At 36.7% G+C, this 13,950-nt stretch overlaps 1 protein-coding gene across 1 annotated transcript in view; it reads left to right on the top strand.

Moving 5' to 3' along the window:
* Positions 1 to 13,035, top strand: part of SPOPL (speckle type BTB/POZ protein like) — a 65,239-nt gene extending 52,204 nt beyond the window's left edge. Inside the window, exons 9-11 of the mRNA XM_040645381.1 lie at positions 8,497 to 8,639; positions 8,728 to 8,781; positions 12,127 to 13,035. Of these exons, the coding sequence (XP_040501315.1) occupies positions 8,497 to 8,639; positions 8,728 to 8,781; positions 12,127 to 12,271 (342 nt within the window). The 3' untranslated portion in view covers positions 12,272 to 13,035. The remainder of the gene's footprint in view (positions 1 to 8,496; positions 8,640 to 8,727; positions 8,782 to 12,126) is intronic.
* The last annotated feature ends 915 nt before the right edge of the window (positions 13,036 to 13,950 follow it).

The raw sequence follows: 13,950 nt of genomic DNA, 5'->3' as shown, positions 1-13,950 counted from the left end.
GAAGATGTGGTCCATCTATACAATGGAATATTACTCAGCCATCAGAAAGAATGAATACCCACCATTTGCATAGACATGGATGGAACTGGAGGGGATTATGCTAATTGAAATAAGTAAAGCAGAGAAAGACAGTTATATGGTTTCAGTTACATACTTTCACTTACATGGTTTCACAATTACATGGTTTCACTTACATACTTTGATTTATATGGTTTTCATATAAGGAATAGCATGGAGGACATCAGGAGAGGGAAAGGAAAAACGAAGAGGGGGAAATCAGACGGGAGTCTGTGGACTCCAGGAAACAAGCTGAGGGTTTCAGAGGGAAGGGGGGGATGGGTTAGAATGGCGATAGATACTAAGGAGGGCATGTATTACAATGAGCACTGGGTGTTATATGCAAACAATGAAGCATGGAACACTACATAAAAAACTAATGAAGTACTGTGTAGTAACTAACATAACATAATAAATTTTTAAAAGATTAAAAAAATAATTACAAAAATAAATTTTAAAAAATTATAAAAAATGAAAAATTTTATGTATTTGAGAGAGAGAGAAAGAGAACACCCATGAGTGGGGGTGGGGAAGGGGCAGAGAGAGGGGGAGATGCAGACTCCCCACTGAGCAGGGAACCCAACTCGAGACCTGATCCCAGGACCCTGAGATCATAACCGAGCCGAAGTCAGATGCCCAAATAACTGAGCCACCAGGTACCCCTATAATGGTGATTTCTTAAAGTTTGAGAAACAATGCAAAAATACCAGAAAATCTCAAAGCCAGTAGTTCTCAATCCTATAAGCACACTGGGAGGTTTTTCTAAAAGTATTGATCTTCATGCCACTTATGTTAATGTATATAGTATGTAAGTTTATGCATGTACCTATGTGTGTGAATATGTGCATGTATCTGTACATACATATACACATACACAAACACACGGAGAGGGAAAAAAGTGTGTGATACTGTACTTTTTAAAAAGATTTTATTTATTTATTTTACAGCACAAGCTGGGGGAGTTGGAGAGGGAGAGGGAGAAGCAGGCTCTTGTTTCTTACGTTGTTAATTTTAGCCATTCTGACAGGTGTGAGGTGATAATCTCATTTCAGTTTTGATTTGAATTTCCCTGATGATCAGTGATGTTGAGCATCTTTTCTTTGTCTCTTGGCCATCTGGATGTCTTTGGGAAAATGTCTGTCTGTGTCTTCTGCCCATTTTTAAATTGGATTATTCTTTTTTGGGATGTTCTATAAGTTCTTCATGTATTTTGGATATTAACCCCTTACTGGATATATCATTTGCAGATGTCTTCTCCCATTCTGTAGGTTGCCTTTTAGTTTTGTGGATTATTTCATTTGCTTTGCAGAAGCTTTTTATTTGGTTGAAGTCCCAATACTTTACTTTTGCTTTTGTTTCCCTTGTGTTAGGAGACATATGCAGAAGGAAGTCGCTACGGCTTACGTCAGAGAGGTTACTGCCTGTGTTCTCTTCTAGGATTTTTTGTGGTCTTAGGTCTCACATTTAGGTCTTTCATTTTGAATTTTTGTGTGTGGTATACATAAGTGGTGCAGTTTTGATTCTTTTGCATGTTGCTGTCCAGTTTTCCCGACACCATTTGTTGAAGAGGCAGTCTTTTTCCCATTGGATATTCTTTCCTGCTTTGTTGAAGATTAATTGACATATAGTTGTGGGTTCATTTCTGGATTTTCTGTTCTGTTCCATTGATCTATGTGTCTGTTTTTGTGCCAGTACCATACTACTTTGATTATTACGGTTTTGTAATGCAACTTGAAGTCCAGAATTGTGATGCCTCCAGCTTTGCTTTTCTGTTTCAAGGTTGCTTTGACTATTCAGGGTCTTTTGTAGTTCTGTATGTTTTGATTGTTTGTTCTAGCTCTGCAAAAAATGCTACTGATATTTTGATAGGGATTGCATTAAATGTGTAGATTGCTTTGGGTAATATAGACATTTTAACGATGTTTGTTCTTCCAGTCCATGAGCATGAAATGTATTTCCATTTCTTTGTGTCATCTTAATTTTTTTGTATTAGTGTTTTATATTTTTCAGAGTACAGGTCTTTCACCTCTTTGGTTAGGTTTATTCCTAAGTATCTTACTGTTTTTGATGCAGTTGTAAATGACATTGATTCCTTAATTTCTCTTTCGGCTGCTTCATTATTGGCATATAGAAATGCAACAGGTGGGGCGCCTGGGTGGCTCAACAGTTAAGCATCTGCGTTTGGCTCAGGGCGTGATCCCGGCATTATGGGATCGAGCCCCACATCAGGCTCCTCCGCTATGAGCCTGCTTCTTCCTCTCCCACTCCCCCTGCTTGTGTTCCCTCTCTCGCTGGCTGTCTCTATCTCTGTCGAAAAAATAAATAAAATCTTAAAAAAAAAAAGAAAGAAAGAAATGTAACAGGTTGTTGTATGATGATTTTGTATCCTGAGACTTTACTGAATCATGCCTCAGTTCTAGCAGTTTCTTGGTAGAATCATGTCTTATGCAAACAGGGAAAGTTTTATTTCTTCCTTGCTGATTTGGATGCCTTTTATTTCTTTTTGTTGTCTGATTGCCATGGCTAGAACTTCCAATACTATGTTGGTGAGAGTGGACATCCTTGTCTTCTTGTTCCGGACCATAGGGGAAAGGCTCTCGTATTTTCCCCCAAAGAGAATGTTAGCTGTGGGGTTTTCACATATGGCCTTTATATGTTGAGGTGTGCCCCCTTTAAACCTAATTTGTTAAGGGTTTTTATCATGAATGGATGTTGTACATTGTCAGATGCCTTTCTGCACCTATTGAAATGATCATATGGTTCTTATCCTTTCTTGTATTAATGTGATCTGTCATGTTGATTGATTTATGAATACTGAACCACGCTTGCAGCTCAGGAATAAATCCTACTTGATTGTGGTGACTTTGTTGTTGTTGTTGTTGTTGTTGTTGTTTTTGAATGTATTGTCGGATTCAGTACCCTACTATTTTTTTGAGGATTTTTGCATCTATGTTCATCAGGAATATTGGCCTGTAGTTCTCCTTTTTAGTGATATCTTTTTCTGGGTAATATTGGCCTCATAGAATGAATTTGGAAGTTTTCCTTCCTTTTCTATTTTTTTAGAATAGTTTGAAAAGAACAGGTATTAACTCTTCTTTAAATGTTTGATAGAATTTGCCTGTGAAGCCATCTGATCCTGGACTTCTGTTTGTTAGGAGTTTTTGGGTTACTGATTCAGTTTCTTTGCTGGTTACCAGTCTGTTTAAGTTGTCTATTTCTTCCTGTTTTAGTTTTGGCAATTTATATGTTTCTAGGAATTGATCCATTTTTTCTAGGTTGTCCAATTTGTTGGGCATATAGTTTTTCATAATATTCTCTTATAATTGCCTGTATTTCTGTGATTTTGGTGGTTATTTCTCTTCTCTTTGTGATTTTATTTATTTGGGTCCTTTCTCTTCTCTTTTCCTTTTGATAAGTCTGGCTAGAGGTTTATCAATTCTGTTAATTTTCCCCAGCTCCTAGTTTCATTGATCTGTTCTGTTGGGGTTTTTTGGTTTTGTGCTTTGTTTTTAGTTTCTATATCATTTATTTCTGCTTTAATCTTTACTATTTCCTTCCTTCTGCTGGCTTTAGGCTTTGTTTGTTATTCTTTATCTAGCCCGTTTAGGTGACAAGTTAGGTTATTTGAGATTCTTCTTGCTTCTTGAGGTAGACTTGTATATTTCTATATACTTCCCTCTTAGGACCAGGACTGTTTTTGTTGCATCCCAAAGGTTTTAGACCATAGTGTTTTCACTTTCATTTGTTTCCATGTATTTTTTTATTTTTAATTTCTTCTTTGAATTCCTGGTTGACCCATCATTGTTTAGTAACATGTTGTTTAACTTCCTTGTATTTGTGGTCTTTCCAGATTTTTTCTTGTGGTTGACCTTTAGTTTCATAGCATTGTGGTCAAAAAAGGCACATTGTATGATTTTAGTTTTCTTGTATTTGTTAAGGCCTCTTTGTGGGCTAATTTGTGATTATTCTGGAGAGAGTCCCATGTGCACTGGAAAGTATGTGTATTCTGCTCTTTCAAGATGGAATGTTCTGAATATATCTGGTAAGTCCATCTGGTCCAGTGTGTCATTCAAAGCTGTTGTTTCCTTACTGATTTTCTGTTTAGATGATCTGTCCATTGATGTAAGTAGGGTGCTAAAATATCCTATTATTTTATTATTATCAATGGGTTTCTTTATGTTTCTTATTGACGTTTACGTATTTGGGTGCTCCCATGTTTGGTGCATAATTATTTACAGTTGTATCTTCTTGTTGAATTGTCCCCTTTATAGTATAGTGTCCTTTGTCTCTTGTTACAGTCTTTATTTCAAAGCCTAGTTTGTCGGATGTAAGTATCAACTACTCTGGCTTTCTTTTGACATTCATTTGCATTGTTAATTTTCTCCATCCCCTCACTTTCAATCTCCAGGTGTCTTTAGATCTAAAATGAGTCTCTCATAGGCAGCATATATGGGTCTTGTTTTTTATCCATTCTGACACTCTGTCTTTTGATTAGAGTATTTAGTCCATTTACATTCAAAGTAATTATTGATAGCTATGTATTTATTGCCATATTATTACTTGTTATTGTTTCTGGAGATTTTCTCTGATCCTTTGTCTTTGTTACCTTTGGACTCTCCTTTGCAGTCAAACAGTACCCTTTAACATTTCTTGCAAGGATTGATTTAGTGGTCATGAACTCCTTTAGTTTTGTTTTTCTAGGAAACTTTATCTCTCCTCCTATTCTGAATGACAGGCTTGCTGGATAGACTGTTCGTGGGTGTAGATTTTTGCCATTCAGCACTTTGAATATATCATGCCATCCTCTTCTGGCTTGCCAAATTTCTGTTGAGAAATCTCCAGCTAGTCTTAGGGGTCTTCCTTTTTAAGTTAAGGACTTCTTTTGTCTTACTGCTTTTAAGATTTTTTTTATCACTGTATTTTGCAAATTTAATTATAATGTCTTGGTGTGGGCCTGCTTTAGTTGATTTTGATGGGAGTTCTCTATGCCTCCTGGATCTGCAGGTGTGTTTCCTTCCCCAGATTAAGGAAGTTTTTAGCTGTTATTTCCTTCCTCAAGTAAATTTTCTGCCCCCTTTGCTCCCTATTCTTCTGGATTCTTACAATAGGAATGTTACTACATTTGATGGAGTTACTGAGTTTCCTAAGTCTGTTCTCATGTTGTAAAATTCTTCCTTTTTGGTGAGTTTCATTATTTTCCATTATTTTGTCTTCTGATTCACTAATCTGCTCCTCTGCTTCTTCCAGCCTGCTGTTCATTTCATCAAGCCTGATCCCGTTCATTGTATCTTCTTCTCTGATTGATCCTTTTTTAATTCCTTTATCTCTGTGGTAGGGTCTCACTGATTTCTTCCATTCTTTTCTCAAGTCTAGTGAGTTTCCTTACAATCATTGCTTTAAATTCTTCATCAGGCATATTATTTATATCTGTTTCACTTTGATCTCTGGCCATGACCTTATCTTGTTCTTTCATTTTGGATAATCTTCTCGTGTCTTCTCATTTTGTCCAAGTCTGGCCCTGCTTCTGTGTGTTAGAAAAATCAGTTAAGTCTTCTGTTCCTGAAAGTAATGGCCTAATGAAGAAGAGGGTTATGTAGTGCCCAGGGCCTGGCACTTCCAGGGAATGTCTCCAGTGTGTTCTGCATGCACTCTGCTATTGCGTTCTGGTTACTCTGTCCTTTAGGCCAGTTGTCCATAAGACTGTCCTTGCCTGCTGGAGGCATTATTTCATCCCTGACATGAACGTGGTGAGTTTTAACTATGTGTGCTCTCTGCTGCTTGTGAAATGTCACCTGACACCACTTCATCCAGAACCGAACTATGGGCAGGGTTTGTGCTGGTTTTCTGGCAGAAAGGCCTGCTGTGCTGAGACTGATGGACACTTGACTGAGAAAGGTGGTCCTGCTAGAGTGCAAGGAAGTGGCGCTTGCTGTAAGCAAGTAAGGCAGCCAATGTCAGTGCAGTGCTGGCTCTGTATTTATGCTAAGGGGTGGGGGAGTTAACTGGTGCTGGCTGGCTCCTTTTTTCTAGGAGAGGTGTCTCTGAATGCTACCTCTTGGGGATCCTCTCAGAGAAGAGCAAATAATCTTACCCTGATGTGTCCGAGACATTCTTCAGAGAGCTGTTTCCACACAGCCTGGCCCTGGGTTTTTTGTCTGTTTCTGTCTAGGAGCAGGGCATTATCCTCCAAACTCTGTCCCAGCCAAGCCCACAGACTTTTAAAACTCTAGGCTTTAAGCCCCACTTGTTGCAAGAAGTCATGAAATTCAGCTCCTCTCAATTTGCAAGCCAGGGTTTTTGGGGAAACATTCCCATTTGCTTTCCCGTGGGTGCCTCTCTCTCTCTCTCTCTCTTTCACACTCTCACCCTTCTCCACGACCACAGCTCCTTCCCTTTCACAGCACCCATAATCCATTCTCCCCTAAACCAGGTCTCCACACTTCCTACCTTTATCAATATGGCCTCTTCTTTTCCTTTAGCTGTGGAGTTTAGAACAAACTGTCAGTCTTCCAGTCTATTTTGGGGGTATTTAGGATGATTTGATATTTATCTAGTTGTGTTCATGGAACGAGTAGCCTAGAGTCTTCCTACTCTGTTGCCATATTTCTCTCAAGCTGGAATCTGTTACTTTCTTACAACTGCCCATGAACCTGTAACTATTCAATAAAAATTTAACTTAAAAATGACATTTGTAGTAGCATCAAAAATATTAAATATATAGACATATATCTGGCAAAAGATTTCAAAAGACTGAACTGATAATTACAATATACTGATAAGTGAAATTCAGGTACTACCTAAATAAATGGAAAGAGAAATTTTGTTCCTGAACTAGTAGTCTCAATATTAAAATTTCAGTTCTTAAAATTCACTAGTAAAACCAACATATCCTTAGCAGGGTTTTTGTTTTGGTTTGGTTTTTTGGTTTGGTTTTTTGACAAGTGGATATAAAATTTATGTGCAAATGTAAGAACCTAGAACAGTCAGATAACTTTGAAAAAGAAGATCAAAGTACAGGGCTAAAACTGCATGATATTATTATAAAGCTTTTAGGATGTAAGGGGCACTTGGGTGGCTCAGTCGATTAAGCGTCTGCCTTTGGCTCGGGTCATGATCCCAGGGTACTGGGATAGAGCCCCGCATAAGGCTCATTGCTCAGCAGGGAGCCTGCTTCTCCCTCTGCCTCTGATGCTCCCCCTGCTTGTGCTCTCTCACCCCACACAAAAAAAAAAATCTTAAAAAAAAAAATGAAGCTTTAGAATTTAAGACTGTGTTGTATTGGTAACAAGATAGACAGCTTATTGGAACAGGATGGAAAGTACAGAAATAGACTGTCACATATGTTGGTATCTAATTTTTGATAAAAGTGAAAAGATAGTTCAATGAAGAAGGAATGCAGAAACAAATGTGGTATGTCTATACACAATGGAGTGGTTTTTTAGCAATAAAAAGCATTGAACTGTTGATAAAATGGCAAAGACATGCATGAATTTCAGAATAAGTATGCTGAGTAGAAGCCAGTCAAAAATGAGTACAAATTGTATGATTCCATTTAGGGAAGACTCCAGAAAATGCAAACTACAGCAGTAGAAAGCCTATCAGAAGTGTAGCCTGGGGTGGGGAAGAGGGGAGGATTACAAAGAGGTAGGAAGAAACTTTTGGGGATGATAAATAATGTTCAGTGTCATGACTTAATGACGGTTATATGGTATAAACTTACCAAAGTATAAACTTTAAATATGTGCAGTTTGCTCTATATCAGTTACACTTCAGTAAAGCTGCTAAAGTTGTCATAATAACTGAAGAAGTGGTTATCAAAATGATTTTTTCAGCTTTATAATTCATTCTTTAAGATTGAGCAGTGGCAGCATACAGTGTACTGGCTGGTACCCTTTGGTATTTAAAATAGAGAAGAGAAATTCACTGAAAGTATTGAGCAAGAAGGGTTTTTTAAAAGAATAAAACCCTGTTTTTAAAATTGACAGTATGTATTTTTCACAAATTGAAATTTCCTAAGGCAAATTAGTGTTTCTCTTGAATTCATTCATTCGTATCTTCTTAATATTAGGTTAAAATAACTTTAAGACTTCTTATTCTCAGTCATAGGGGCACCTAGGTGGCTCAGTTGGTTAAGTGGTCTGCCTTCGGCTCTGGTCATGATCCCAACGTCCTGGGATCAAATCCTGCATCATCTCCCCTGCTTGTGCGCTCCTGTGCGCGCGCTCTCTCAAATAAATAAATAAATAAATACATAAATAAATACATAAATAAATAAAAATAATCTTTTAAAAAATAAAGGACTTTTTTTATTCTCAATTCAAAGTGTAATATGCTTTAACTTTATTTTCTACGTTACAGACAGCAAGTATTTTCTAAATTACAAATGCCAAGTATTTAGTTTGAGTAAATCTTTAATTGTTATGTTTTCCTTTTGGATAGTATGCACTGGAACGGCTGAAGGTCATGTGTGAAGAAGCTTTGTGTAGTAACCTCTCAGTAGAAAATGTTGCTGATACCCTTGTCCTTGCAGATTTGCACAGTGCAGAACAGTTGAAAGCACAAGCCATAGACTTTATTAATAGGTAAGCTATGCCTATATTTCAGTGGGCATGACACCTTCAACATTTTTTCACTGGACTTTTTTTAAGTGTGTTTAAATCTTCAATGCAGGTGCAGTGTACTTCGACAGCTTGGGTGTAAAGATGGGAAAAACTGGAACAGCAAGTAAGATGACATCAGTTTCTGACTTAAAGTTGATCTGCATACATGAAATTAAGTGTTTGCATAGCCTTTGCTCATCTACAATAAGTATGAGTCCAGATTATTAGTTATATGAAGCAAACTGCCAGTTATTTTAAAAAATAATAATTTGACTTAGTGGATTCTTGAGGCTATGCTCCCTTGTAGATCAGCTGCTAATATGAACTGGGATGGACATTTTAATTTCTTAAGCACATATGCTCATAGCGTATGGCTGAGTCCAGGTATTTCAGTGACTATTGGAGATCTTTTCCCTGCCCCTTCAGAAAGCATTTCTATAAGTATGGGAATACTCATTTTATCCTCTGAGGAGTGTTCCCTTCAGATTTGCCTAGGAAGTTTTACATTTGAATGCTCACCCACTGCTTCTTAGGTTAGCCAAGTACCTCGAATCATATGATATTTAGACTAGCTGCCTAATATTCCCAAATAGTTCAGTTTGTTCTTTCCTTTCTCTGGTAAAGCTGTAAGAGGTTTGGTAGATGTTACATCTTTCTAAGGCTGCGGCTTCTGAATATGACCTAGAACTTATTATTCCCTTCTTATGTTTTCTTCTCTCATTTTTAGAGTAATTTGTCTACTTTTTATAATTATTCAAAATCCAAAAAGGTGAAGAGTTGATAGTTTGAAGAATTTGCACCTGCCTTTGATTAGTTTCTACCTATAAAGCCTTCAGTCCATTTTCACATATTATCAAAAGTTGATATAAGTGAAAAAAAGACAGTGTTAGAGACAATAAAATGAGTGTTGACCTAATTACTTCCCATTGTTTTCATCCGTGACTACTTTTAAATTATTGATTGTTCTGTATATTGGTTAGTGTGTGATAATACGTTATCATGGTATATGATCCTTGAAAATGCATTTGAATCTAAAATATAACGTTATTCGCAGTAAATGATAATTTTGTGATCCTTTGTACTTAGCCACTTTCAAGTTCTAGTTTTATTCTGTTAAGAAAATATTTTACATTGTACAGCTTTTTTCACTGTCAAAAAATACCAGTTTACTTCACATCCCCTGGAGAAGCTGTTGTATGTACAGATCTTCAGTAGATATTTGTTGAATTAAATAAATGAAAATGTCAGGTATAGTAAGACGTATGTATGTATGTGATTCTGAACAATTAGTTAAAATTACAAACATAATGACATAGAGGTAATATGATGTCAGGCAAATTGAAAAAAGTTGTTTTGTTATTAGCTGCTGTTTAGTTCCACAAACATTTACCTAGCATTTATTGTGTCTCAAGCACCATGCTAAGGAGTTGCATATAAAAACGATTAGGAAAAATCCTTTTCTTGAGAAATTTATCTAATGCTGAAAACTAAGTACGTGATTATAGTATTATAATGTGGTAAATAATGTGATAAAAGAAGATGTGTACAGGGCACTGGATAAAGGCTGGATGGTTTAGGGTTGGCTTCCTGGAGAGGACATCTGAGCCTTTAAACATGAATAGGAATTAGAAAAACTAAGAAGGAAATAACAGGCATTGTTAACAGAAAAGATAGCTCAGTCTAAAGTATAGAAACATGAAGCTGTAGGTGATCATTCATTTGACAGATATTTATATTTATTATCCATTAAATACCCTAGGCACTGTGCTTATACAAAGAATATAGTGGTGAACATGACAAATGTTCCTCCTGCCTTCAAGGAGTTTATAGTTTAGTAGGAGGCAAATAGGAATTAGACAGGTAATTGAAATAAAGTGTAACAATGGATAATATATAGCATACCCATCCAAGCATATAGCAAAAGAACCTTACCAAAACTAGGGGAAGAAAGCCTTTTGGGGGAATTGTATAAATACCTGAAGTATTAGTAGGAGTTACTCTGGTATGGAAGAGGCAAGAAGTGGGGCGCCTGGGTGGCACAGCGGTTAAGTGTCTGCCTTTGGCTCAGGGCGTGATCCCGGCATTATGGGATCGAGCCCCACATCAGGCTCCTCCGCTATGAGCCTGCTTCTTCCTCTCCCACTCCCCCTGCTTGTGTTCCCTCTTTCGCTGGCTGTATCTATAAATAAATAAATAAATCTTAAAAAAAAAAAAAGAAAGAAAAAGAAGAGGGAAGAAGTGTGAGTTTATCAGATTGGGGAGCTCGAGCTGGTAATGGTAGTTGAGCAAGGTTAACTACGGGTAGACACATTAGAATGTTATTGGAGTAGTTCAGGAAGAGATGGAGGGTGAAATTAGACTTGATTGGTGGTAGTTGGGTCTAGAGAGAAATGGAAAGATACAATATTTTGAAAGGACAATCTAATATTTGGATATTATTTGGTGGTTGGATGCAAGGGAGGAAAGAGACAAGGATAACTAGATTTGTTGTTCAAGCAATTCAATATTTACTCTGCATGCTCAATTGATACACAGTGAACAATTCAGTATCAGTGTGTGAAATGCCCAAGCATGTAAGCACAGGGTGCATAGGTAGAGAGAGGAAGTAGGAAAACTTGTTTCTCTATCTGAAGAACTTGGATACAGGCAATGGGGAATAGTAGAAGAGGATGAAATGTAAACCTGTTTGCGTTACTAAGCAGCTGATGGAACCTGGTTTGAGAGGAGCAAGATAGGAAACAAAGACAAATTAGGAGACTGTTCTGATAATCCAAATGTGAGATGGTGTGAACCTTGACTGGGAATTCGAAATATCTTTGGGAATTAAAATAGGGCTTTTGATAATTGATTTAAAGGACAGGGTCTTGGATGACTCAGGTTTTTGACTTGAAACACTGGGTGATAATGGTAGCATTAGCTGTTTGGAAATGAGGGAAGAAGAATTTCGGGCATAGAGAGAGACATGTTGAGCTCTTACCTGATGATTCTGAATTTGTAGGTCCTGAGGCCCTTCGAAATAGAGAGAAAAAGTGGTTGGGAGTGTACCTTGTAGGGAGGCTTAGGTTTAGCAAATCAGTCATTATCATCATGAATGGATATGATACAATGAGTAATGAACATGAAGGGAGAAGAGCAGAGGGCAAAAGTTGGAACTCTAGAGAAAACCTGTGTGTAACAGCCAGGGGAAAGCTCTTGAAAGACCTGGTACAGAAATGGTAACAGTGGGAGTTAGGACTATGGAGAAAAGTATCACATACTTCCAGAGTATAGAACTTCCAGAATAATTTACTAGTTTTAGTTACAACAGAAGATACCAGTAAGGTAAAGATGGTATTTTCATGAATGCACAGGGCTTGATGACAGAGTGAGGCAAAGTGTTTAAAACATTTTGAAATTTGTAAGATTTTTTTTTAAATGATATATTTTGAAAAGTACTGTTTAATAAACATAACTTAATTTTATTTTCCAGCCAAGCAGCGGACATAATGGAAACATCAGGGTGGAAGTCCATGATTCAGTCTCACCCTCATTTAGTAGCAGAAGCCTTCCGAGCACTAGCATCTGCACAGTGTCCACAGTTTGGCATTCCACGCAAACGGCTAAAACAGTCCTGAAGTCTTCCATGAACTGTAGAAAAATGGAATTGACTTTTACTCCTCCAGGTCCAGAAGGATTCTAATACACAAACCATAAACAAGAGTTGTTTCTGTTGTCTTGTCCACAGAACAGAAGCTGAAAAAGCATATTGCTTGCATTTCAGGTGGATAATTTATGGTTTATTCTTCAGCTTTAAATTAGACTGATTATACTCTAATTCACTTCAAGGCCTTAAATTATCTTCAATGACTTCTCTTGTTCATATAATACTTTAATTTTTTTATTGTGCCTTGTCATTTTGACTAAGGCTATGCAGGATTGCACTAGCTCCATAATGCAGTAATATTGATGATAACTGAAGATATTAAGTTTCAAAAGGATCTTCCATTAGTTTGAGAAAAAGGCAAAATGAATTTTATAGGGTTTGTCCTTCACTGTCTCAAAGTTTAAAACTAGGTTCTTCTTAAAAGCACTTGTATTGGAGATTACTGATAATGTCTCCAGTCTAAGTTCTATAAATATAGGAGAACCTGCTTACCTTGAAGGTAAGTTACGGCAATACACTGCTTCAATTCTAATTTATTTTTCATTTCAGGGGGCAAATATGCAATGAGTTGGCCCAAATTTTTAGTAAAATTTGTGATGTTTGTCTGTGTTAACTGTCCAACAGACTAAGAGAAGCATAACAAACCTTTGCTTGTGTTTTTTTGTGGGTGTATTCAAGTTTACAATGATTGAGAACTGATTGAGGTTAAGATTTCAATAAAAAGAAAGCATGTTTTGTGCTGAATTAATTTTTTTAATTTATAGTAACCTACATTTATATGAAGAATTCTGTCCATGTTGAAAGTAAGGATGACCAAATGTAAATTTAATGAGTTGGGCCAATTAAGAAAGATATATATGCACTTTTAATGTGTAATTTTTATATGCTAAATGGTACATATATTTTTTTTTGTTTTTTGAGGGTATTAAGGTATAATTAATTGTGTCTTAACTTTTGAAAGAATTTTTTAAGACTGACGGAGGCAATTGGGATGTTTGTAATAATAGACAAGAAAGATATCCTTGATTATAGTTAAATTGGTTTGAATTTCAGATATTTATTATTGAATTTATTACTGTCTTATCACACTTTGGAGAAGGCAGTTGAACAATAAACAAATCCTGGATACTCTACTCTCCTTAAAACAGTGAACTGATATTTGCAGACTAAGGAGAGAACCCTTAGAAACACACAGGCCACACTCTGAACCTTTTTTCCCCCTAGCTTTCTCCTTTCTAGGTTTCAGTTACTGTACTAACATTGTGGATGATACTGAAATTCTGCATAATGTGAACAGGATAAACTATTTATAAACTGCTTTTCATGGGCCAGTTCTTTATTATAAATGAATTTAGCTTTAAACACATACACATGTTCAGTGTTTGGATAGCTCTGTTCACATGGAGGTCTGTTCTGGTGCATTGTCCCAGAGACGTAGGAGCAATCAGTGGCAAGTCACTGCATCTGATTTCCTGTAATAGTGACAGTATGCTTCTTAGGCAAGATTTGTACTTGACCACAAGGGAAAAAGTGTCACTGGAAAAAAACGCATATACCTATATATTCGCATATATACTTTATTCTCCAGATTAAAATTTGTATGATGTGTTTATTTAATTTTTGAATTTAGGACAAAAGGAGAAAAATGAA

The sequence above is a fragment of the Ursus maritimus genome, unplaced genomic scaffold, assembly GCF_017311325.1.
Source record: "Ursus maritimus isolate PB19 unplaced genomic scaffold, ASM1731132v1 scaffold_1, whole genome shotgun sequence".
In the NCBI taxonomy this organism is placed as follows: domain Eukaryota; kingdom Metazoa; phylum Chordata; class Mammalia; order Carnivora; family Ursidae; genus Ursus; species Ursus maritimus.
The sequence above is the reverse complement of the archived record's forward strand: the minus strand, read 5'-3'. Positions and strand labels throughout refer to the sequence as shown.